General features: G+C 44.6%; 1 protein-coding gene across 1 annotated transcript; it reads right to left on the bottom strand.

Moving 5' to 3' along the window:
• Positions 1–16,453: 16,453 nt before the first annotated feature.
• BANF2 (BANF family member 2) lies at positions 16,454–25,517 on the bottom strand. Its single transcript, XM_026002291.2, has 2 exons — positions 25,392–25,517; positions 16,454–17,340 (listed from the first exon to the last, which is right to left on the bottom strand). The coding sequence occupies exons 1-2, from the start codon at positions 25,515–25,517 to the stop codon at positions 17,194–17,196; spliced, it is 273 nt and encodes a 90-aa protein (XP_025858076.1). The 3' UTR covers positions 16,454–17,193.
• Between the last annotated feature and the right edge of the window lie 1,158 nt (positions 25,518–26,675).

Genomic DNA, 26,675 nt, shown 5'->3' with positions numbered 1-26,675 from the left:
AGACAAAAACAAACACAAAGATCCCCCAAAGGTTGTATACTCTATGATTCCATTTATATAATATTTTTGAAATGACAAAATTTTAGAAATGAACAAGAGACCAGTGGCGACCAGGAGCTAAGGAAGGGGTGTAGGTGGGAGGACAGTGGGTATGGCTATACAAGGGCAATGATGAGGGACCCTTGTAGTGATGGAAATGTTATGTATCTTGACTATCTCAATGTCAATATCTTGCCTGTGCATTGTACCATAGTTTTGCAAGATGCTGCCCCTGGGGGAAACTGAGTAAGGCACCCAAAGGATATCTCTGTTATTTCTTACAATTAGATATGAATTTATAATTATCTCAAAACATGAAGTTTAAGTTTTAAAAAACCTGCCTGAACACACTGGAGAGTGAACAAAAGCAGGCAGAAAGAGGAGGAGCCTCTATACTTGGAAGTAAAGAAATGGCATAGGCAGAGTTTCCCGTTTTATATTTCTATGTTTTGAGGGCAGCTCCAAGCTTGAACTATGTAGGGTAACTAAAACTCCAATAGAAAATTTACAGTTTTTTCTGGCTGAAAGAACCAGAGGACAGAGTATGGGTGACTACAACTGTTAAGAAGGGTTGGAGAACCCTAGAAAAGTGAGGATCAGCCCCATATTCTGTGTATTAACTCTGTTCAAGTCTCTGGCTGACCCCTGAACCATGCATGTGTGGGAAAGGCTTCCAACAGCCCAGCCAGGTGAGGAGAACTGAACTGAGATTTGAACTCAGTTCAAATTTCCCAAAAGGCTGAGTCTGCAGTTTGAGTGTAGCCAAGTTTACTGCTTTAGAAAACAAGTAAACAGTCAAGTAAGCATCAATATTCTTCAGAGGAATATAACAGAATCCAGAGTCTCCACAAAATAGCATCCATAATATCTAGAACAGTATCCAAAATGGAGATAGGGAAATCTAGGTGTTGTCCTTGATTCTTCCCTGTGTCTTGCTTTCTATAATCAACCCACTTATGAGAGCTGTCTGTCACACTTCTAGAACATAGCTTCATTTCGTCTGCTTCTCACCATCTCCACTATGACCTCCTTGTCCAAGCCACCATCCTCTCTGACCTGGATTACTAACCAAGGCTCCTCACTGGTGTTCCTACTTCCTCTCTTGTTCCTCTGCAATTCATTCCTTGTACAGCAGCCAGAGTCACCTCTTTACATGTTACAGGTCGTGTTACTTGCCATTGCTCTTAGGATATCATCCAGCCTCCTCATCATGGCCCACAAGGTCTGGCCGGATTGACCCAACCTGTCTCTTCTCTACTCATGCCCTCCCTTAACCACTCTCACTGGCTTCTATCCGCTCTTTCAGTAGCCATAGCACCTTTGTACTTGCTGTTCCCCAGTCCTCCTGTTGTCATTGAACTTTCAGCTCAAATATTACCTCCTCTGATAGATTTTCCCTGGACCTGTCACCACCCCCCCCCCAATGTAGCCTGACAGTCACTGCTACATTCCCTGGTTTTATTTTTCTGAATCGAGTTACCAACTCAGTGTTTGTTTACATTATCTGTCTTCCCCAGATGGAGTGCTAGCCCCACATGGGACTTTGCCTATCTTGCTTATTGCTTATCTGCAGTGCTTGGAATAGCACCTAATACATAATAGGTTCTTATCCAAGATAATTCTTATCTATTATGCACAATGGACTTCCCAAACCTAGAGACATAAAACAATACCACTTAATTATGCCCACAGATTCAGACAGGACCCAACAGGAATAGCTTATTTCTGTCACAATGTCTGGGGCCTCAGCTGGGCAGACTGGAGTGGTTAGGGGTATCTCAAAGGGCTGGGTTGGGCCTAGAGAACCCACTTCCAAGAGGTCTTCCTCAGTCACAAAGCTGGTGCCTGGACTTGGAATGGTTGGGAGGTGGGGCTGAGCTAAGAATGTTGGATGGATGCTTAGCCAGGTGATCTCAGGGTCATCAGATTCTTTATATGGTGGTTTAGCCTTTCAGTGAACTGGGCTAGAGCTTCATGCTTCAGAAGTCACAAAGCAGAGCCTCCAGGGTATTCTATTGGTCAAAGCAGTTAAATGGGACTCTATACCTGGTTTTTTGATGGGAGGAATGTAAAATAATTTGTAGCCATTAAAAAAAACTATGAATGAATCTATATTAGGGCATGCCTAGGTGGTTGTTCTTATGTATCAGCCATCAAAGCCAAAGCCAATACTGAGAAATTTCTCCAAAGGATGGCATTTAGATAAATGCATTTTTAACTCCATGCCAACTCAATTAGAGGCTCCTTCCTATTGCCTGCTCTACCTCTTGCTCCTCTGGCCCATATTAACAAATCAGTGAGGACGTGAGTCACTGCATTGAATTTTCTAACACCTTGACTTCCTTGTCAAGCCACTGATGGCAGATGCTGGAGCGGACATGAGCAGTGCAACATGTCATAGCTCTCCCAGTCTGGATGTGGACATGCCATTCTAGATCACTTCATGTGATGTGAAAGTTGAAAAGTATGGATCTGTTCACCCCCAACCTCTACCATAAGGGTTTAGAACCATCATAAGAACATGAGCCTGAAATTGGATCAAGAAATGGTGTGCATGAACATAAGCATTATAAGCAGAAGCAAGCACTCTTCAAGAAGATGATAAAGGAATGGAGAGGCTTCCTCCCAAAAGCTAGTCAAATAATGGAGATTGACACACAAATATACATGTATTAAAAAAAAAAAAAAAAAAAAAAACCAGCCATTAAACATGGCATTGATCTGAAAGCTGAAAGGCCTTCAGCGTCAAAGCCTCCTGAGGGGCCCTGGGTGAAGCAGGCTTCTGGTCCCTGTGCTTCCTAATCATTTCCCTTCCCCTTACCTCCTCTCCCCCACCTTGTGCACCCCAATCTGCCAGTGTCCCCACCAGAGGAGCCCCACTAAGGTTACTAGTGGCATCCTTGTTGCCAAACCTCATGGACTTTTTGGTTATTTTCTTGCTCAGCCTCTGAATAATTGATGCTGCCATTTGGAAACTCTCTCCTCACTGGATGGCCCATGGAACCACTCTCTTGCAGAGTCCCTGCCACAACTCTGACTGCTCCTTCTTGATGTCCAAGTGTGTCCATCTACACCATCTTGCCCTGAACCTTGCAGCCCCCCCAAATCTGTCCTTTTTTTTTTTTTTTAAAAAAGAAAGATTTTATTTATTTATGAGAGACACACAGAGAGAGGCAGAGACACAGGCAGAGGGAGAAGCAGGCTTCCAATAGGGAGCCCGATCCCCCAAATCTGTCCTACCTCCACTCCTCTTCCCACTAGCCTCTTTTCTACCTGTATCTTCAACTTGTGCTCTGGTGACCACCAAAACTCATCTCTTGCCCTCTCCCTCTTCTCCCTGACTTCAGAACCAGTGGGCCATCTGCTTATAAGACTTTGGTCCTCACACTACACAGACACCTCCAGTTGAATGTGTCCAAAAGAGAACTTATCAGTGTCTCCTACAGACGTGTTTCTTGCTCTTTTCCACCCCTGCCACTTCCAATCAGTCCCCAAGTCTGGGAAGGACAGTAGTTAACAGAATATCTCCTAAATCTCTCCCAATTTTATGCCCTAACACTGTCCTATCTGGGACTTTGCCATTTCTTACCCAGATTCCTGCAATCATCTCTGATTCTACTTTCCCTCCCCCTGCCTTCTCCATGCTGTGTTCATAGCGACATGACCCTCCCTGCTTAAACCCTCCAGTGTCTCCCATCATAGGACAAAATTTAAAGATCTGGGAATGACACATGAGATGTTGATTGATTTGGTCCCACCCCACCTAGCTGCAATAAGGTTCCAATTGCGTCTAGGTTTCTTCACTTACTGGGTATATGACTTTGGGCAAAAAAACGTAACCTCTCTGTGTCTTATTCTCTCCATTACAAAAAAAGCAATGCTTCTAACTTCTACTAATGACAATGCAATGAAAAATGCACAGGAATGCTTAATACAATGCCTGGCATATGGTAAACTATTACTGACACTCTCGTCTTTTTTTTTTTTTTAATTTTTATTTATTTATTTATTTATGATAGTCACAGAAAGATAGAGAGAGAGGCAGAGACACAGGTGGAGGGAGAAGCAGGCTCCATGCACCGGGAGCCCGACGTGGGACTCGATCCCGGGTCTCCAGGATCACGCCCTGGGCCAAAGGCAGGCGCCAAACCACTGCGCCACCCAGGGATCCCTACACTCTCGTCTTTATGGAGAAGTCTCCATCCCCACATGTATCCTGCACTGCAGGTACACCATCTCTCAAAATTCCAAGGTTCTCTTATCATTCCCCATGCATGGGTCAGATTGTTATCTCTTCCTGTGCTAGACATTCCCTCCCTCTTCTTTCCCCACCTTCCTGCCCTCATTTCTCCTTCTCAAGACCCCACTCAGGGATCAAACCTCTCAGAAAGCTCTCTCCACTTCCCCCACCCTCTGACCACAACTAGGTTGAGGTCCCTGGGGTCCCTGACCATATCTTTGTTTAGCTTGCCAGAGGTAGCAAATTCCTGGCTATGAGGCAGATTACAATTATCCACATGTTTTGCCCTGTACAATATTTTTCAAACTTTTTGAATTTGTTACAACATTAAAAAGTTGGGAAGCCTCACATGAAAATCTGGGTTTCTGGCAACTCCTGAAAAACTGAAGGAGATCACAATATAGCCACCACCAGCTGGGAGCTCAGTGTCAGCTGCTCTCTTTCAAGAGGTAGAGATGCTCCAGTTTGCCACACTCCCCACCATTCCCTATTATATGACACCCAGCTGCTTCAGTTACTATCTTAGCCCCACATAGCCCACTAGCTAGCAATTCCACTTTGAGGCATATGCTCAAGATAAATGAGTGCATACATTCCACCAAAAGACACATACAAGAATGTTCTCAATAGCATCATTTGCAATAGTCAATAAGCAAATTAGTCTATTCATACAATGAAATAGCATACAGCCATTGCTGTCTGCAATATTATACATGAATATTGTACATGAATACCATAATAAATCCCATGTAACATGGATAGAGCTGGACACAGAAGTGTACATATTGCACTATATCAAGCTCAAGAACAGTCTACACAATCTCTGCTGCTAGATGTGAGTACAACAGACATAGGGGAGGTAAACCTGTCTGAAAGGGGCATGAAGGGCCTCTGAGCTATTGGTAATATTCTGTTCTTGATCTGGATAGTGGTCACCTGGTGGTATTCCGTTTCTGAAAATTCTCTTGGTGTGTCTGTTACACTTGAACAAAACATTTTTTTAAGAGATCGTGCTCTATAACTTGATTACCCATCATATTTCTATAATTTTGCTCTAATTAACTCCATTCTTCCCAAAATTCAAATGGATTTTCAGAAGACAGAGATTTGCCATGTTGAGAATACTTAAGAAAACATTTTGGGTACTAGTGGCCATTCTAATGGAGGAATTCCAGAATGCTCTGAGCCAGTAATGGGAGCCACCCCCACCCAGTGGCTGGGTCCCAAGGGGCCTGGGTAGGGCAAATTAGGAGCGAAAGCTCTTTGGCCCTGCTTGCTGGTGGAGGTGACTTGGGAACTACTCTGGGATCTCGACTGGTTCTGAATTGGCTTCCTTGATGCAGGCCTAACTCTGAAGTTATTTATTATGAGACATGTTTTGCCCATTGAATTACAGACCCTTTAAAAACACTGCTGTATGGGCTTGGAATTTTGATCTTCTGTCTGCAGTGGAAACCCCAGGAGCCTGGCCGGAAATGTCCCACAATGGGAGGCTCCTGAGGGGTTCCCTGCAGACTGGGAGAAAGAAGGGATTCCCCAGCTTCCCATGAGTTTCCTCTCCGGACCCTTGCCTGTGGGACAGCACAGGCTATGCAGGAAATCAGCCACTCTGTGGAGGCCTATGGGCTATGTCCCTCTTTGGGCATGGGGAGCCTGCTCCTTGGGAAGTGCTGGTGAGATTTCACTACCTGGGGGTCTGTCCCAGAAGCAGTTTAGGGGCTGGAGGCTGGCTGGGCCCCTGGTGGGCTCTTTGCTGTGGGGGCCCTGGTAAGTTGCTCTCCTTTCAGAAACAAATCTTTGTAACCCCAGTCACCAGAGAAGGTGGCTTCTCTGTCAGGGTTCACCCCTTCCAGGTTTCACTGTTTGGTGGAACAAACAGTTCTGGAGGTAGCCACCTGTCTAGTTTGTTCCAGAGCTGAGTCAGGAAGGAACCACTGACGAGGACTTGTTTAAAAACCAGAGCTTCCACTGCCATCTAGGGAGATGGGTTGAGTGGGCCACTGGTTTTATAAGGAAGGCTCTGAGTGCTAGCCATTAGCACAATTCAACACAGATTTATTGAGTGCCTCCCCCAGGCCCAGCACCAGGCCAGCTCTGATGGTGAAGTAAGTGAATGAGTTATAGGGAGACCAGCGAAGGGTATTCCAGGCACAGGGAACAGCCATTGTGCAGCCCCTGAGCTCCCTGCTGGAGAGTAGGCCCGGGTGGTTAAGGGCCAACAGAGGCCAGCGGCTGGAGCAGGAGAGCAGGTGGGGCAGAGAAGAGGCAGCCAGAGAAGTAGTGTACCCAGATTGTCCAGGGCCTCCTGGGCCACGGTAAGGAATTTGGGTTAACTCTGAGCAAGATGTGGTTGAATTAACTCAAAACCACGTTTAGCAAATTGGCTTAGCTTCCTAGAAAAGCATTAGCATTAACAATCAAAAGCCTTAGGGGTGCCTGGGTGGCTCAGTCAGTTAAGTGGCCGGCTCTTGATCTTGGCTCAGGTCATGGTCTCTGGGTCCTGAGATTGAGCCCCACATTGCAGATTGAGCTCTGCATTCAGTGGGGAGTCTGCTTGGGATTCTCTCTCCCTCTCTCTCTGTCCCTCCCCCCTCTCAAATAAAGAAATCTTTTTTAAAAATCAAAAGCCTTAAAAATGTTCCTGTTTATTCACTCATTTAGACTCATTTTTAGCATCTTCCTTAAGGGAAGAATGAGAAATGTTATACATATTTATATTTATGGCTTCATTCATTCATTCAATAAGAAATGTACAGCTACTCATAAAAGCTTTGTTTATAATGCTAAAAATAAGCCGCAAACACCTAAGAGTCCAAAACTAGGGGCACAATTCAACACATAGTACTGCACATAAGTCTAATGAATTGCTATAAAAATGGTAAAAACTGTTTTTCAAAGATTGACTCATGAGAGAAAACAAAACATAAAAGGAAGAGGATAACTGATGTTTAATAGGATCCAGATATGTTTTTTAAAATGTACATACGTACACGGTAAACATGGACACATGTACATACTACACCACGGATGGGCCTTGATGTTCGGTGCAAGAAGCCAGTCACCAAAGACTATGTACTGTGTGATTCCATTGACATGGAAGGTCCAGAATAGGCATATCCACAGAGACAAAGTTGATGAGTGGCTGCCAGGGGCTGGGTGGGAGGGTTGGGGGGCCACTGCCAATTACTAACAGGTTTTCTTTCAGGGGTGATAAAAATATTCTGAAATTAAATAGTGGTGATTGTTTGCACAATTTCTGTGAATATACTAAAAACCCCTGAACTGTACACTTTTAAAGGGTGAATTTTATGCTGTATGAAATATATTTCAATAAAGCTATTATTAATGAATGTATAACCATGCCATTGAAGAGAGACTGAAAAGAAATTCAATTAAATATTGGATGGTAGGGGATCCCTGGGTCGCTCGGTGGTTTGGTGCCTGCCTTCAGCCCGGAGCGTGATCCTGGAGTCCTGGGATCGAGTCCCACATCAGGCTCCCGGCATGGAGCCTGCTTCTCCCTCTGCCTGTGTCTCTGCCTCTCTCTCTCTCTCTCTCTGTGTCTCTCATGAATAAATAAAAAATTTTTTAAAAAATCGGATGGTAGTTTTTGGTGGAGGAGGAGTTATCAATTTTCTCCTATATTTCAGTGATGGTGGCAAATTTGCAAAATGACAAGTATGGCATGGAACGGAACCTTCTTGGGGACTTTCTGTGAATATCACCCACCTCCTCCAAAAAGTGATTTGGCAGTGATTTGTGATGTTTGCCCTAATTTTCCATTCTCCCCTCTTCCAGCAGACAGTACTGCCTGGTCCCATTGGGGCTGGGTGGGACTACATGACTAGCTCTGGCCAATGATTTGTTAGTGAGAGTGACATGTAACTTCTGAGCCAGAGTACATAATTGCCTGTGTGAGCCATCCCTAGGGCTCTTTCTGCTGAGGTAAACTTCAAATGTTCAGGATGGGGCTGCTGTGTCAGCCTGGGTCCTAGAGTCATGGCAACACAGACTGGAGCCAGGAGACCTGAGATGGGCATGTGACGTGAGTAGGACAAAAAGCTCTGTGGGGTCTTTGTGTTTTTTTTTTTTTTTTTTTTGTCACAGCACAACCTAGCTGGTACCAACTAATGTGTGTAAATGGTGAGATCTGAAGAGGTGCCACTGCCATTAGTCATCTGTAGTTGTTGTCCAGAACGAAACAGGGCAGTAACTACCCCTCACACTGCTGTCAGCCACCCTATCTCCTTTTATGTTTAAAATGTCTTTATGTTTATTTTTGAGCTCTCTTCAAAGCCAAGCTGGGAGACATGAGAATCAGATATTCTCCTCATTACACAGACAAGTCAAGTGATTTGTCCATGGCTCCCAGGCCCACTCGGTGGCACTATCCAGTAGCTCCTCACTCTGGTCCAAAAGATCCAGTCACTGGGCCAGGTTAAGCAATACAATAGCATAGTTTGCTCAATCATAAACCAGAGAATTGACTATAGAGAGAAAACCAAACAACAGCAAAGCAGCATCTGGTAGAAATAGGCAAGGATGAGTCTGTAAAGATAACTAGTGACTTCCATTTCTCTAAAGTGACCTTAATCTTAGGAAAGAAAGGGGAGAACTAGAAAGTGGGGGGGGGGAGTAAGGAGGGGGTCCCTAAGTCTCCAAGCCAAATAATTTCAAGAGGAGCTTTCCCCTCTGCCTAGAGCAACAGCTCATGATGTGAGACCAGTGACATGGGAGGATCCGGGGGTGGTGGTTGGCCACACAGAATACATCCCAAGGACTAAGGCGTAGTCTCTTGTAGGTCATCTTCCCATGGCCATTTGAATGGGCCTCCCTTATCCCCTCTAATGCCCATATGTCCCTGGTAGGTGCTATGTATGTGTCACTGAGAACACATCTGAATTGCCAGATATGCCCCCCTCTCCACCATCAAGGGTGGCTCTGCAGGCAGCAGGCACTGCTTTAATGCCAGGCAGACCCGGTTTGAAGAAAATCATAAGATTAGTGTGGCCATGGCCCTTGACTTTTTTGGTCCTCAGTTTTCTCATCTATAAGATAGAGAAAAGTGCCTCCACTCACCCTGGGAGAATTTGGGGTGCTAGCAAAGTGCCTGTTGCAGTGTGGGTTCAACCATTTCTATTTCCACATTTCTGTATTTAGAGCAGGAAACATTTAAAAATTGTATATCTACATATGCACACCCATATACATACTCATATATACATGCATGTATGTAGAAACATATATACACATATATGCATATACACAATATATACATGTATATGTGTATATATATATATCTCTACACACACATATATAGGCATACACACACATACATACACACACACATATTTCCAGAAACACTTGCTAAAAGGTTTACCTTCATGAGTCAGTATTCTTTCAGAAATTCCCAAGACTAATCACCCTCAAATGTCACCTCCTCCTAGAAGCCTTCCCTGACTACTCTCATCCATCCCCACCTCTCCTTTCTATAAATAACAATATACCATCAGTGCTACACATTTAAAGACTTAGGCTTTTAAAAAATATTTTATTCATTTATTCATTATTTATTCACCTGTCTTCCACAACTGGTCACACCATTGATAATTCTTGTCTTCCCCTCTTAGATAATCACAGTTTCATCCTGCCTTCTTCCACTCTGAGCCATGCTCTTTATAAAATACTTGGTTCAAAGCTTAGCTTCCATGGTTTTCCCACCCCACCATGGTTGCTTGGCTTCTGTGTATGAGCCATGGGATCCCTCCCATTATCACCATTTATTACAATATTAGTCTGGGTACCCTCTAAAAAAGAAGTGGAAGCTTTCCATCTTACACCTGGGATGCTGCACACTCTGAAGCCTCACATGGGAATTCTAGCAGTTAGCTCTAGCCGCATAGCAAACTACCACCAAAATACAGTGGTTTAAAAAATAGGGTTTCTTTACATGAGTTTGTAGGTTAGTTGGGTGGTTTTCCAGCTCTAGGCCAGGCATGGCTGATCTCAGCTAGACTCACTCATGCATCTGAGTTTCAGCTGATGGGTTGGCTGGTCTAGGATGACCTCACTCTGATGGCTGGCTGTCGGTTGGCTGTTGGATGAGGCAATGGAGACAAGTGGCCCATGTGTCTCTCATTCTCCAGCGAGCTAGCACAGGCTTGTTTGTGTGGGTGTCACAGGGGTACAAGAGAGCAAGCAGAAGCCTAGGCTCACAACTGTCACAGTGTCATACCCACCATATTCTTTTGGCCAAAGCAAGTCACGAGGTTAGTCCAGAATCAATAGGAAGAGAGGTAGACTCTGCCTCTTGGCAGGAGGAGCTGCAAAGTTGTGTAAAGGGTGTGGATACAAGGAAGAGTAAAGGGTTGTTGGTTGTAGTAACCAGCTACTACAGGATTTCTCAGGTGCAGGGAGCAAGACTCCTATAACCTATTCTGGGTCATCAGCATCGATGAGGTCCCTGTCCCCACTCACTGCTGCTGAGCACTAACCTTGCTAGGACAGAGAGCCTGCAATAGGTTCCTTCAACTCACTCTCTCTGGGCCTGTTGGTTTTGTGTCCCCTCATAGCTCCTTTTCCCACTCCCTTCTTCTTCCCCCTTTATTCAATCCTGACCTCCCCCTTTAACACCAAGCTCAAATGTCACCTCCTCCTAGAAGCCTTTCCTGACTACTCTCATCCAACCCTACCTCTCCTTTCTATAAATAACAATATACCATCAGTGCTACACATTTTAAGACTTAGGCTTTAAAAAAATTTTTATTTATTTATTCATGAGAGACACAGAGAGAGGCAGAGACATAGGTGAAGGGAGAAGTAGAATCCCAGTGGGGAGCCCAATGCAGGACTCGATCCGAGGACCCTGGGATCACATCCTGAGCCAAAGGCCACACGCTCAACCACTGAGCCACCCAGGCATCCCAATACTTAGGCTTTTAGAGCTACTATTCATGAAGCTCTTAAGTGCCAGGAATGTTCATCTTCCCAGGGCTTGAGTAAAGATACTATCATCATCACCCTTTTACAGATAAGTAGTGAGGCCAACAGGGTGACTTTCCAAAAAGGCTTACCACCGCTCCACTGGTGAGGGATGGGTTGCTTTCAAAGCCAGACCTGTCCTACTCCAAAACCCAGCCTGTACCAGGAGCTATGGGTGCCCCACACCCTGTGTGCCCTCACCTTTACCACTTCAGTGCATGCGGCTGGACCGACCTCCAGCTGCCAGTGCCTGACCTCCTTCTCGGTGAGGTTCACTTTCCCCATGTGGCAGGTTCAAGAGCTAAGGGATTAATTTCCTGTGGGAGCAGTCCTCAACAAATGACTAATAAGAGCAGGTATTTAGCTACCCCAGGGTGAGGTGACTGAATGCATGATCTACACTGGCTCCCAGAGTTCCCTGGGTGGGATGTGGTCCAGTTGTCCATGGTGCCAGAGATGGAAGATCTTTATTGGTTGCTTTCTCCTTCCTGCCACACTGCCCACTCCCATAATGGAATTTCCTGGGAGATTCCTTGAAAAGGAAGCTTTCCTTCAGGACTTTGTCTTGAGGTATACTTCTGGGATGGTGCAAGCTAAAATATATCTACCTCCTAACACGTTGGCTGCTCTTCCCTCCCTTCTCCCAATCATCTTATTAAGCTTAATGTATTATTAAGCTTGAAACCAGAGAAACTTGTTCTTATCCCCGTTGCCTTTCCCCTAGCACCTAACCATGCTCAGAGCCTTGGACTCTCCATAAATACTAACTGGAATCATTTATTGATTCACAGATACTCCGAACTACACATATTGGGCTAAGAGTCAATACTTGACCCCTCTTCCTTCCACATGGTTTGGCTTCTGTTTAACATGCTGCTTAAATCCATAATGATTGGTAAATGTTCTCAGGCACCAATCCTTTCCCAAATCATTAAAACTGTCCTGCCAAGTAGATGAGCCTTTGACCTGGCTGAGGACACATGTACATGGTCACCCCTCTTAAGTGTCCTTGAAAATGCCTTTGGGGATCAGTGGGCTGACGTGGCCCTGTAAGATCCGAGTCAAAATCTGATTTGTACTCGTTGTCCTTTCTTACCCACTCATTAAAGAATGTGTGGTCCCTAAAGAGTGTAGAGTGTTCTGTACTCGTATACTGGAACAGAACTGGGTAGGCTGATAGCTGGGTTCCCTTCCAACTGACAGCTATGAATTCTCTCCCAAGTATCAAGACATAACCAAGCACTCAGGGGGTCAGATTCAGAGGAGAGCCTTTAGAACAAAGACAGAGCTTCTACTATGAACCATGTCATTAACATATACTATTTCAATTAATCTAGCCTTCAAGGCAGGGTAATTACCTTCCTGCCCCCATTTTATGGATGAAGAAACTGAGGCTCAGTGAGATCAAGTAGCTCACCAGGATAATGTGCCAATGCATTGGCACAGCTGGAATTCATACCTGTGCCTGGCTGCCTTCAGAGGCAATATTCTTTCACACACTCTGGACTGCTGCTCCATTGAAAGGTTTGGTTGGGCTTTAATGCAGCACCATTTGGTGGGGTAAGGACATGTTAGACTAGGAGGAGTGTATCAGTTAGATATCACTGCGTAGCAAACTGTCCCAAACATTAGTGGCTTTGTATAGCAATCCTTTATTCCTGCTCATGCATCTGTGAGTTGGCTGAGAGTTGGCTGACCAGGGTGGGCTCTGCTTGGCAGCTTTTCATCAAACTTCAGGTCTGCCTGGCCTCGGGTCCTTGCTGCATGTTGGGCTCAGATCAGTTTCACTGGGTTTCATTCTAGGACCCTGAAGGGGCAGCAGTTATCCAAGGATCTAGTTCTTCTCTCGATGTTGATAGAGACATGAGAGAGCAAGTAGAAATACACAGTGAAGCTCAGAACTGGCATGCTTTCATTTCAGACTCATACTTTTTGCCAAAGCAAGTCACATGGCCAAGTCTAAGTCAAGGGACTGGGAGTTAATCTGCCTCTAGAGGGAGGAACTACAAAACCCCTGACAAAGGTGGAAAATACAGGGAGAAGGTGAAGAATTTGAAGCCAATAATTTTATTTATGAGAAAGACTAAAATCAATACACATGAATAAATGGCTGATGGGGAGCATTCTTATTGTCTGTAAAGTAAATCATGAGTGAACAGGGTTCATCCTCAGTGTCTCACCAGTTACACTACACAAGGAACATCTATTCTGGTTTTCAATGTCTGTAGAGGCTCCTTAATCTTGGAAGCCCATCTCCTCCCAAGTTTCTCAGCTCTGTTATCTTCCTACATGATCCTAGACATCAACCTGATTAAAGGGATGAATTTCAGCAATATGGGAGGTATGTGGAAATAGAGTGAGGGACAGGACTACTTCCCATTCTCCTTTCCCTAGAGCCAACTAGCTCTTGTCTTAAAAAAATGAGTGACTGTGGGGCACCTGACTGGCTCAGTCGGTTAAGAATCTGACTCCTGGTTTCAGTTCAGGCCATGATCTCAGGATCATGAGATCGAGCCCCTTGCCGGGCTCCATAATCAGTGTGGAGTCTGCATCAAATTCAATGTCCTTCTCCCTCTGCCCACCCCACCCCCCACTTGCATGTGCATGTGAGTGCTCTCTCTCTAAAACAAACAAACAAATAAATTTATCTTAAAAAAAAAAAAAAGAGTGACTTCTAAATCCCATGACTATTTCAGTAGAGGGTTAATCCAAGTGTGTGCTAGACAGGAGGGAGCAGGGAAGGGTTCTGGGTGGCCAGAACCTGATATCTCAAGAGATGGAGCTGTTTAAATCTTTGGGCCAGTCAGATGGCTCACCTGGAATTCTTCTTCTTAGACTCTCTTCGGGAACAGCTAAAGAAGAGAGCTAGAAAGAGTTAAACAGATCCCAATGGAAATATCCTAATCACATTATGAACTTAGGAAATGTAACACCTGTGAGGCACCCAGGGAAAAATTATTGAACCAGATTGATGATTGTGGTATTGATTAGTGCTGTCACCAGACATTTCTGCTGCTTCTGAATTCAGAAGAGTCCTTGACCCTTTGAACTTAAATATGACCATGTGATTTGCTTTGTTGTTTCATTTACAATGAAATGTGAACATAAGTAGAATATATCAGTCTGGGTAGAGGCTTTGAAATATAGTGTGTAATTCACCAGGGCACCTTGCCACTGCTGTGGTACCCATGGAAGCATTTTTAAAAATAAATTTATTTTTTTATTGGTGTTCAATTTGCCTCCATATAGAATAACACCTAGTGCTCATCTCATCAAGTGCCCCCCTCAGTGCCCGTCACCCAGCCACCCCCACCCCCCGCCCACCTCCCCCTCTACCACCCCTAGTTCGTTTCCCAGAGTTAGGAGTCTCTCATGTTCCGTCTCCCTTTCTGATATTCCCACTCATTTTTTTCCCTTCCCCTTTATTCCCTTTCACTATTTTTTATATTCCCCAAATGAATGAGACCATATAATGTTTGTCTTTCTCCGATTGACTTATTTCAGTCAGCATAATACCCTCCAGTTCCATCCACGTCGAAACAAATGGTGGGTATTTGTCGTTTCTAATGGCTGAGTAATATTCCATTGTATACATAAATCACATCTTCTTTATCCATTCATCTTTCGATGGACACCGAGGCTCATGGAAGCATTTTTTAAAAAATTTATTTGAGTAGTCTCTATACCCAACATGGGGCTCAAACTCATGACCCTGAGATCAAGAGTTGCATGCTCTTTCGACTGAGTCAGCCAGGCAACCCAAGCATGTACTGAAAGAGAATTTCTATCTAACTCACTCTCAGAAAGATTACAACAGATACAGCTCTCCTGATGGCATATATTAGATATGAAGCTTAACAGAGAAATGAACATTTGTTGGCTAAATCACTAAGCATTAGGGGATTGTTTGTTACAGCCGCATAATCTGACCTATTCTGACTAATATAATCATCCAACTCAACCAACAGGAAGATGTATCAAAACAAAAAATTCAGGAGTGACAAAGCTATGGTTTTTAAAATAATTATACCAACAAGAATTGATGATAAACTCTTAAATATACAACTAAGACTGAACAACTGCAGGGATTATGCTTACAGGGAATGTGTAAATGCTATAAACCTTGACAAGTTAAGAATAATACTAAAACCAATTTTTAAAAATGAGAATTAAGAGTGCTACCTTCTTTTTACTTTTCTTTTTATAAAGTGGGAATTCATACCATCTAATATTTAAAAACACTTTAAAATATATACCTAATGATATTAATCTCTCTTACACTTTTCCCCATATTATTCTTTATACTTGAAATAAATTGATTTAGAAAAGACTTATCTAGTAATGAAGAAAAAAATTCAAGGAAGTTTGATAATTCTTTCAGTTCCACTTCTCTTCTTCTGTTGAAATAAAATTAAATTCTAACACTTTTGCCTTAAGTGGGGTTCTTCTCAAACCAGACGGAGCCTAAGATTAAATATTCCATTGAGGGATAATCCCAGAAAACCCTGATACTAGAGTGGGAAGGGAAGAAAGCAAATGCATGGAGGTGTTAAGAGGGCAGGGGGCCACTGTGGGAAGCTGGGTTCAACCCTGCTGGGGAGCTGGGAGATACCACCTCAGAGCTGTCCCACCCAAAATACGAGGAAGCTGAGGCATTTACCCATCAACTTCCACCCACTAGTGGGTGTTAACTCCCCAGCACTGCCTTCCTGCCCTGTGCATGGGTGGATGCCCACTCTTGCAACTCGAGATCTCTGCTGGCAGGTGCTTGCTGAGGGAAGTTACTGGACCCTACTAGAAAAGCGAATGCAAACAGGATATGGGGCCAGACACCAACAACATCTGCCAAAATTCTCCTGAATTTATAAAGGCCAAATAGTGAATTTATCTCAACTGAATTTTGCTAAATGGAAGAAGGTACTCTTAAAAGGTTACATATTGTGTGATTACATTTTTTTGGCTTTCTGGAAATGTCCAAACTATAGGACAAAACCAGATCATTGGTTGGCAAGGACTGTGGAGGGGCATAGGATGACTATCGGAGAGCATTATGGAACTCTTTGGGGCAATGAAAGTGCATTTGTCAAAAGTCATAGAACTACACACCTAAAAAGGGCAAGTTTTACTGAATATAAGTTATATATCAGAAACCTGACTATGATGCTCTTAAAAATATGTCCACCATCTTGGTTGCTGTTTCAAGAAAGTTTAATTTTCTTCTCTTAAGGACTTAATGACTTGTTTCTAAAAATAGAACAAGGCAGAAGTGATTTAGTATGAGTCAGAGACGAGGTCGTAAAAGGCACTGTGGCTTCCTGCTTACTCTCTTACTCTCTCTTGGGTCAGCTGCTTTGGGGGAAGCTACATGCTATGCCATGTGTAGCCCTATGGAGAGGCCCATGCCAAGAGCAGCTGAAGCCTCCAGTCAACAGCCATGTGTGCTCAACCACTTACAAGTGGATCCTCCAGCCCCAGTCAAGCCTTCAGATGACTGCTGCCCAGCTGGCAGTTTTCAACCTCATGGGAGACCCAGAGCCAGAACCACCCAGCTGAGTAACTCTCATTTCCTGACCCTTAAGAAACTGTGTAAGATAAAATTGTTTTAAGCTGCTATGCTTTGGGTTCATTTGCTATGCAGCAATAGATAACCAATACACTGACTTAAAACTTAAACCCCATTTAAAAATAAAAGATTCTTTTATAAAAATTTACGCCAAGATATTTGGCATGATATTCATGTAAGGTGAATGACAGTTGTTTTGAGATAGTGAATTTGGGGATCATTTGTCTTTTGTTTGTCCTCTTATATTCTTGAACTACTCTGTATGATGAACGTGTATCCTTAAAGTTAAACACAAAAATAATGACCCCAAGCCTGGGTGCCAGTGCAGAGTGTGCCATTTACCCAGGCATTAGGGCAAGGAGGTGTGTGTCTAGAGGAAGCAGGAGCACCACTCCTTCAGACAGTGAGAACTCTCCTGGGCCTCACTCTCGGTGGCACCACAACAACAAATGAGCCACTTCTGAAATTCAGCTTCATTCTTGTGCATCAGAAGGAACTGTCCCAACAGGATGTAGGCCTGTGAGGAGGGGGTGAGGCAGGGAGAAAAATGGGAAACGTTATAATAAATTGGCCCAGAGGTGCTCTTCTCTGACACCAGGACTTGAGTGAAAATCAGAGGAAGGGGCACAGGTCAGGTTTGAGGGAGGATAATAGCAGGCCCTGAAACCCTGGCTGGGGCAGTGGGGATGCTGCGACTGGCCTTTGGCGAGATGTGAGGCCAAGTTAAATGGCATTTCTCAAGGATGCCCGAGTGGCTTGATTGGTTAAGCGTTTGCCTTCAGCTCTGGTCATGATCCCGGGATGGTGGGATCGAGCCCCACATCAGGCTCCCGCCTCATCGGGGAGTCTACTTCTCCCTCTGCCCCCTCCCCTGGCTTGTACACACTCATACATGCTCACTTTTCCACTCTCTCAGGTTGGGGTAGGGGTCTGTCCAGCCTGGGGTAAACCAGATCTGTCTTTCTCAAGTTTAATGATGCCATAAATTACTTGAGACCTTGTTAAAAGGGATGTTCTGACTCATTAAATCTGGAGTAGAGCCTGAAAGTCTGCATTTTGAACATGCTCCAGCAGATGCTGGTCCAGGCACAGCATTTTGAGTAGCAAGAGCCTACTGGCCTCTGATGTTCCCTTCTGGCCTCTGATCTAGTGTTTCTCTCTCTCTTTTTAAAAAGATTTTAAGTAATCTCTCCACCCAATGTGGAGCTCAAACTTACAACGTTGAGATCAAGAGTTGCATGCACCAGCAACTGAGTCAGCCAGGAGCCCCTAGTATTTCTTTTTAACACAGACACACACACACAAACACACACATACATACGTGCATGCATACACACATAAGGAGGAATCAGAGATGCTCCCCACCCCATCACTTTCTTAGTAGATCTTACAGAGTTTCTAACTCTCATCACTGTTGACATTGTGGATAATTTTGTGCTGTTGGAGTGGGTGGGAACTGTCCTGTGCATTGCAGCAAGTTTAGCAGCATCCCCACTTTCTACCCACTAGATGCCAGTAGCTGTCCCTAGCTCCCCAAATTGTGACAATCAAAGTGTCTCCAGACACTGCCACATATCCCCTTGGGGATGAATTCTCCCTCAACCAAGAACCACTGTTCGTGGGATGGGTAGATGAAGGACATCTTAACACCAATTTATTCTTGCAAACCAGCTGTGTGACCTCAGGCAACTCACTTAACCTCAGGTGAGAACTCCAAGAATTGGGCTCAGTTTCTGCATCACCTGAAGCCACACCACATGACCTGTCCCCCCCTTGCAAGTTGAATTAAGTGGATTCAATGTGAGAACATTAGGAAAATGCAAATTCCTTATTTGTCCTAGAATGCTTCGCCTATGGAAGAAGCACAGAATGTAAAGCACGATAAACTTTGCCCATCTTTCCTTTCTGAAGAGTCGGTGTGCATGAAAAATGCACGGAATTGATATTAAGTACACCAGGGCTGATAAGTTGTTCTCTCATTTTCTAACTTTCTAACTACTGCCCTACAGCTTTTAATTTATCTCTTTAATTTTAGCACATGGTTATTGACAAGGAGCAAGACTACACGGAGAAAAGACACCCGAGATTGCGTGGCCACAGATTGAGCCACTAAATGATGAAGCCTGGAGATTTAAGGTGACATATAAACAGCCATCTCTTGAGGCTGGTTTGGAGGCTCTCCAGCGTGGAATGAACGAGAACCAGTGTCCACGCCCACAGTCCTGGGCCCTCTCCAGGAAAACCTGCTGCTGTCTGTTTACCTTCAATTACATAAAACAAAGCAAACTTCATCTTAACCAAAGGGAACATATATTTTTTTTAAAAGAAATTAAATAAAAGCTGAATGGCAGTTGTAAAATGTACCCAAGCTGTTGGCGCTTGAGGTTTCTTATTTTTAGTCATAGTCCAGTTGTTGAAAAGATTAAAAAAAAACAGCCAGGATGTCACTGTCATTTTAAACTGCTACTTGAATCATCTTTTTAGAAAAGCCATATTGTTGCTTAGAAGGATCTCGTTTTACTTTATCAGCATCCTCATCTTTTCAGTGGTGATTTTTTGGAGATGTTTTTTAATTCAACATTTTGAAAAAAATGAACATTTATTGAAAGTGAGCCATTTGTGCAGTGGGTGTGGGGGGTGCAGAGGTGAATAACGAGGTCAGGGAACAAGGAACTCTGGTCAGGGAGAGAGAACATTAGTGATACTGATAAATAATAGTAACGGTAATGATAATAGTAAGTGGCGCTTGAATGCTTTCAGTGGGCTCCAGACCCCTGGCACATTTTTAACCCAGTTCCGTTCTCCAGATGGAATCACTGAGAATCTGAGAGGTTGATTCTTGCTTTCCTGAGCCCTGACCTTGCATATCCCACTGGTCGGCATCAGGCCTGGCACCTATGTCAGCCTTGGCCCTTTTGGAGGCCCCACTGCTTGGCATCAGCTGCTGGAGGTGATCAGCGCCTCCCCATCTGCACCAGCCTCAGCAGCCAGGGAGTGCATGATATGTAGGCCCAGAGGCAAATTTTCCAGGAACGCTGCAGGAAGAAGGGCCTCACCTCAGTCGACAGAGGCCCCCTTGGTTTAAGGCTGCGCTGCGACTGTTTCTTGAAGTCCTCAGTTACATGAGAACCAGGGACCTCATATCTTCAGTTAGTGCTAGGTGCTGGTCCTGGCCCATGCCAATCTAAATTTTCCATCTTCACCGTGGCACCTGGCCTTTTCTTTTCTTTTGTTAACATTTTTTTTATTTGAGGAAAGTTGACACACTTTCGTTCCAGGTGTACAACATCGTGATTTGACACCCTGCACATTATGCAATGCTCCCCACAAGTGTACCTACAGACCGTCACCTGGCCTTTTCAAACGGAGATCTGTGGTCTTGGCCCTCTCTGATTCTCAGGCCTCTCTGATGCCTCTGCCCAGATTGCTAGCTCCTTGGAGACTAGAGTGAATGTACTCACGTGGCCACAAGACTTTGTTGTGGTGGGCAGCCTGGTGGCTCAGTGGTTTAGTGCCGTCTTCAGCTCAGGGCCTGATCCTGGAGACCCGGGATCGAGTCCCACATTGGGCTCCCTGCATGGAGTCTGCTTCTCCCCTGCCTGTGTCTCTGCCTCTCTCTCTTTTTCTCTCTCTGTGTCTCATGAATAAATAAATAATATCTTTTAAAAAAAAAGACTTCATTGTAGAATGAACAATAACGTTCTGTAGCCAGATGTTGGCTCTCTCTTCAGCCTTCGTGGCTGCCGGTAGCCCGGGACAATCTTGAAAATTCAGTACCTCTGGGGAATTTCTGGTTTAAATCTCCTTGTCTCTAGTGTGAATGCTCGATCCATTGCAGGGCTTGCCCCTTCTTCTTTCTGATTCATGTCTCACTGAGATATACTAAAAAAATTATTTGTTTAACTAAAATTCAGTTTTAATGGAGTGGGTTCCTGAATTTTATCTGGCAACCCTATGCGGGGTAACCCCAATCTTTGAGACTGACTCCTTGCAGGGCCCAGACATCAGGCTGTGGGGGCCTCTGCATTACTACCTCCCACCCCCCCCCAGGGACTGTCTGCCCAGATTTGAATTTTGCCTTTCTCACCCCGAGTGACTTTGAGTAAGTCATGTGACTATTATGTGCCTCTGTTTCCCCATCAGTAAAAGGAAGGTGAAATAGTATACCTTATAGGATATTTTGATGACTCAGTAAGATGTAAGTAATACACCGAGGACAGTGCCTGACATGGAGTGAACATCATACACAAGTTCTGCTACTAGGAGAGCCTTAGGGAACAGGTAGTCCATATATCCCTCCCTGATCTTCCAAGTATCTTTCAGGAGGAAGATTTAGGCTCAGGGATGACTTTACAATGTCTTCAAAGAGCACTGAATCAAACCAGATTCTCTGGGGTGGTAAACTTAACCTCCTCGCTGTTAGATAACTTCAGGGTTATCCCCACGGTAATGCACCTGCTCCCATAAGGCACTGCTCAAAGTCTCTGAATTTACTGAGTGCTTGGAAATTCACTCATCCGTGGGCAGGGTTTTCACAGGGAGAAAGAGGAGTACAAAGATCGTAGAAGCATCCTGTGCTTCACATGGGAGAGCCCCAAAGGCAAGCTGTGCCTCTCTAGCTAATGAGTGTGGGTTCTCAGGCCACATGTGGAAAAAATAGTCAACAGTACAGATGTCACAGCAAGGGGTCCTACTGAATACTCAGTGTTCAGAAACACAAGCATGTTAGGGTGGGGTGGGCAGGCAGAAGGAAGGCATTCTTCCCAGAGAAGGTCGGTTGTGAATGGAGTGGGGAAGGGAGTGAATGTCCATTTCAAGGGAGGCCTGCAGGTGGGTATCCTGTATGTGTTCGTGATTCATGGACAGACCGGCTTGGGTATGGAGTGGGTAGGGATGGGTAATATAAGACAGAGCTAGAGCCAGGCCACGGAAAGCCTTTTGACATCTTGTGCACCAATGTATTTTCCCTTCACGATCATTCCTTTGTCCCTCATAGCCCTTCTGTCGTTAAATCTAGACCAGTGCTGTCCAGTAGAAATTTAATGTGAGCCAGCCACATATGTAATTTTTAGTATTCTGGGGATCCCTGGATGGCTCAGCGGTTTAGCTCCTGCCTTTGGCCCAGGGTGTGGTCCTGGAGTCCCAGGATCGAGTCCTACGTCAGGCTCCTTGCCTGGAGCCTGCTTCTCCCTCTGCCTGTTTCTCTGCCTCTCTCTCTCTCTCTCTCTCTCTCTCTCTCTCTGTGTGTGTGTCACTCATGAATAAATAAATAAAATCTTAATAATAATAATAATTTTTAATATTCTAGTAGCCACAGGAAAAAAGGGGGGGGAGGATGAAACAGGTGAAATTAGTTCTGATAATATGCTTTATTTCCTCCCATATTTCAAAAACATTATCATTTCAACATGTAATCAATAAAAAAAAAACTATTGATGAGACACTTTGCATTGGGAGGGGTACTTTAAAATCCTAAATCTATAAAAATCACAGTGTGTACTTCATATACATAAAACATCTCTATTCAGACAAATGCTCGATAGGTATAAATGGCCAGTGGCCTCTGTGGCCACAGTGGCCACTCAGACAGCAGAGATCTAGATTCTCAGAGATCTAGAACTGCCAAGGCTGACTGCCTGAGAGAGGGCAGGTGCAAAATAACTGGAGGTCCTGAAGAGACTTGGGTGAAGCCATAGAAGAATCGATAGTTTTCAAAGTCAGGCCATGGGTGGGGGAGGGGACAACTATATCTCAGCAGAGGCCAGCAAAGACAAAGGATAGCATGAGACCCAGAAAGGTGTCTCTCCCTAAGGTCTCCTGCAGACAGGGTATAAAAGTCCTGGAGCTCAGCGGATTCTGGGGGCAGTGAAACAGCTCTTTCTGTTACTATAACCGTGGATATGTGTCATTACACATTTGTACAAACCCATAGAAACTCTGCCAGTGAACCCTGATATTAGCTATGGACCCTGGGTGATTACGATGTGTCAACGTAAATTCTTTGACGGGTACTGATGGACCACTCTGGTTGGGGTGGGGCTCATGAGAGAAGTGTATATGTAGAGGGGGGCAAGGGATACCTGGGAAAAATCTCTGCATCTTCTGCTCAATTTTGCTGTGAACCTAAAACTGCTCTAAAACTAAAAGTCTAAAAAAAAAAAATAGGAGCATGCATTTTTATATGCTAAATCTGAGACACCTGCCCTGCAGGATCTGCCTGCCCTGGAGGCTCTTCCTGCTGGCCCTTTCTGCTGACTGGTCCTCACTCAGAAGCATTTGTTCACCATCGTAGGTGCCACATCGTGTCTCCTGGAACCTTTTACAGGCTCAGCCAGGCTCTAGCCTGATACGGAGTCTCATCGCTGAATCCCAGGGTAAGCCCCCTCCCTGCTGATGGTAACCACCAGGATCCAGATCTTCCTGCATGGTTTGTGACAACACTATCCACAGCCATTCTCATCCTCACTTGGGACCTTGATCAAAGCACTAACTCTTCTTCTGTCTTCTTTTTTGTAAAGTGGAGATACAGACCCTCATCTCATCCACAGGTGAGTGAGGGGCTCAAAGCAAAGGAGAAAGGTGAAATCTCCTATGTTAGTGTTTGGAATTAGTGACCCTAGGAATGAAGAGGGCCTAAAAGCGGTGTGCTGGTCGCTGTGCTCACCAGGTCTTGAACATAAGAGGGACCTGGCCACACAGAGGCATAATTTCTTCTCTACAGCCCTGACTCTGTGTAGCAAGTTCTGGGATGCCTAAAATTTTCCCATTATTCATTCATTTCTTTATCTTAAACATGCCTATCGCTTTACCTGTAATCCTCATTAAAAACACAGGCTAGAAAAGACAAAACCACAGGGACAGAAAACAAATGAGTGGTTGCCAGGGACTGAGGGTGGGGAGTATGAAGGGCACAGAGGAATGTTCTATGCCTTGATTGTGGTAGTGGCCTCATGACTGCATCCATTTGTCAAACCTTGCAGAACTATGTACTAAAAAGGGTGAAATTCACTGTATATGAATAAAAATATTTTTTAAATGCTGAGTATGGCTGAACAACAGCAAAAAAACATTAAATCAAAGGTAGTAGAAGCCAGAATAATGGGAACCACTGAGAATGGGGGATGGCATCAAGCGGGGAGAGACACAAGGGGGTCATCTGGGATTCTGGAGGTATCCAATCACTGGATCTGAGGAGTGGCTCCATGAGCATATATATATAAAAATTCACTGAGCTGAACACTTCACATCAATGTAGGTGCGTTAGTTACACCACAATAGAAAAGAAAAAGGGGCAATCATATCTTTCAAAAAGGAATTTTTAATTTAAAATGTCTTCCCTAGGGGCAGCCCAGGTGGCTCAGCAGTGTAGTGCTGCCTTCAGCCCAGGGCATGAACCTGGAGACCAGAGATTGAGTCCCACGTCAGGCTCCCTGCATGGAGCCCACTTCTCCCTCTGCCTGTGTCTCTGTCTCTGTCTCTCTCTCTCTCTCTGTGTCTCTCATGAATAAATAAATAAAATCTTAAAAAAAAAATTCTTCCCTAGCCAGATTGCTTACTTCACTACCTGCTGGGGGATGGTCCCATCTCCTTTATCTGGGGAGGAAAGAATCAAACCTACCTCAATCACGGACCTCCAACTGCCTAACAATACCATCTATTGGATCTTAAATAGGCCAGTAGATTGAGTTGATGTTCAGAATATTTAACAACTGGTATGAACAGCATGTCAATTCGAAAACCAGAGGCCCAGTGGTTCAGAAGCCCCCTGGCAACAGCCACGCACTGTGTAGGCACACACCAAACTGATTATCAGCCCTGCATGCAAGCGTTCCCTGCCTCGCTGGTGTCTCTGTAACATCTTCCTGCGCAGTGGTATGGATAGTAGTGCACGAAACCTCTCAACTGAGTGTGAAACACTTGGAGTGCATTTCCATCCACTTCTGTATGTGCTGGCTCTCTTTAGGTCCTCTTCCGAATCGAACTCCTAAAGCTCCAAGCAGCTTTCGCTGCATCATAGAAACAAATAACTACATAGAAAAAAATGTTTAGATTCCACTGGATACCCTTGAGGTCATTCTTGGGCTGTGAGTGACATCTGAGAACAACTCACATCCTCTTACTCTGGTGTAGACCGCACCTGCCGTTACCGTTACCCTGCTGTAACTCCACCTGGCGTTGCCAAGCTGGTGCCCTGGTGGGGCAAACGAGCCCCATGAGTCTCTTCGTGGAGGTGGAAAGTGCATCCAAATCATCCATCCTGAGAGCTCAGCCCCAGATTCGGCGGCTGGCTCACTTCTGTCGACCTCTGCGTGTTTGAACACCAAGTGAGTCATGCCCGGTCCAGCTGCTCTGAGCCAAAGCCATTCAATTTGCCCATCATCTACTGGCCCTCGAGGCTGCCCAAGCATGAGGGGTCAGTGGCGCTGAAGCAAGTGGCGCTCTGCCAAGTGGTGGCTTTGCTCTCTGACGGCCCCTTGCAGGGACATGTAGCAGCAACTGCCATCTGGCAGGACTAGAGGAACAGAGGTCTGGGAGTGAATTTGGGGCAATAAGAAAAAAATGAATTACCTTGTTGAAACCTTTGGTGACTAAATTGATGGCAAGCTCATGGCTGATCCCGTCTACCCAGGCAACATCCTTTTCTCCGATGGGTTCAGAGAGGAAGGCTCTCAGCCTAGGAGACATGTGATCCATCTTCTGTAACAGCAGAGGGAGGAACAGGGTTAGGAGGTGGCTGGCTGCTCATGGGAGAGGGGGCACCGGGGGACTGCCCTGCCAAGGGATGGGGGCAACAGATGGCAGGTCTCCTTCCATCACTCAATATTTATTAGGGACTTTGAGATGTCAGAGGGCAGTGCCCTACACTAAAGGCCTCAATACAGCCACTCCCACCTGGATGGACTGAAGAGATATATAGTGATGGCTCGGATGAGTCCAGTAAATTCCACCAAAGGAGTGCGTTTAATGCTAACAACTGCATGAGTTTCTCTCTGCTAATCTCTCCACCCGCAGTGCTTAAAGAAACAAGTGCTTCTTGAGAGTAGAATTGTGGTTGGAGAAATGAGGATATATTGGTCAAAAGATGCAAAGCTTTAGTTATGTGGAATGGATTAATTCTGGACATCTAATATACAGCATGATAATAACAGTTAACAATAATGTATACTTGAAAATTTCTTTTTTAATTTTTTTTATTATTTTTTAAAATTAATTGTCTTTTTTTTTTACTTGAAAATTTCTAAGAGGGTAGATCTTAAATTATATCCCCACCACGCACACATACACAAAAGGATACCCATATGGAACTGAGGGATAAGTTGTTGAACTTGGTCGTGGTGATCTTTTCAGTGTGTGTATATGTCAATCATATCATACACCTCAATATAAACAACTTCTGTAAGTCAAAGATATCTCAATAAATTTGTCTTAAAGAAAAAAAAAGAAATATTTCTCCTCTTAGCTAATTAGCCCACCTTCTTTCTTTGCTACCAATACTTTTTCATAATTTTATTTTAGCGTTTACCACACTCTGTAATAATTGGTTGTTTATTTTATTTTTGAAGGATTTTATTTATTTGGCAGAGAATGAGAGAGAGAGAGAGACAGAACAAGCAGGGGAAGTGACCGGCAGATAGAGAGGGAGCAGCAGGCTCTCTGTTGAACAGAGAGCCTGGTGGGGCTCAATCCCAGGATCCTGGGCTGAAGGCAGATACTTAAGAGAATGAGCCACCCAGTGCCCCAATAGTTGGTTGTTTAGTGACACATAGCAGAAAACTTGAGTTTTCTGGATCAAATATCAAAGAGGACATCATGTAACTCAAAAGCCTAAGGATGAGGATGAGTATGGTGCGA

This window comes from Vulpes vulpes, chromosome 14 (assembly GCF_048418805.1).
Source record: "Vulpes vulpes isolate BD-2025 chromosome 14, VulVul3, whole genome shotgun sequence".
NCBI lineage: Eukaryota > Metazoa > Chordata > Mammalia > Carnivora > Canidae > Vulpes > Vulpes vulpes.
The sequence above is the reverse complement of the archived record's forward strand: the minus strand, read 5'-3'. Positions and strand labels throughout refer to the sequence as shown.

Coding starts and splice junctions, on each gene's coding strand:
- BANF2 (XM_026002291.2), bottom strand. CDS start 25,517: ATGGATCACATGTCTCCTAGGCTGAGAGCCTTCCTCTCTGAACCCATC. Junction 17,341..25,391: donor TCACCAAAGGTTTCAACAAG/GTAATTCATTTT, acceptor CCCTCCTCACAG/GCCTACATCCTGTTGGGACA.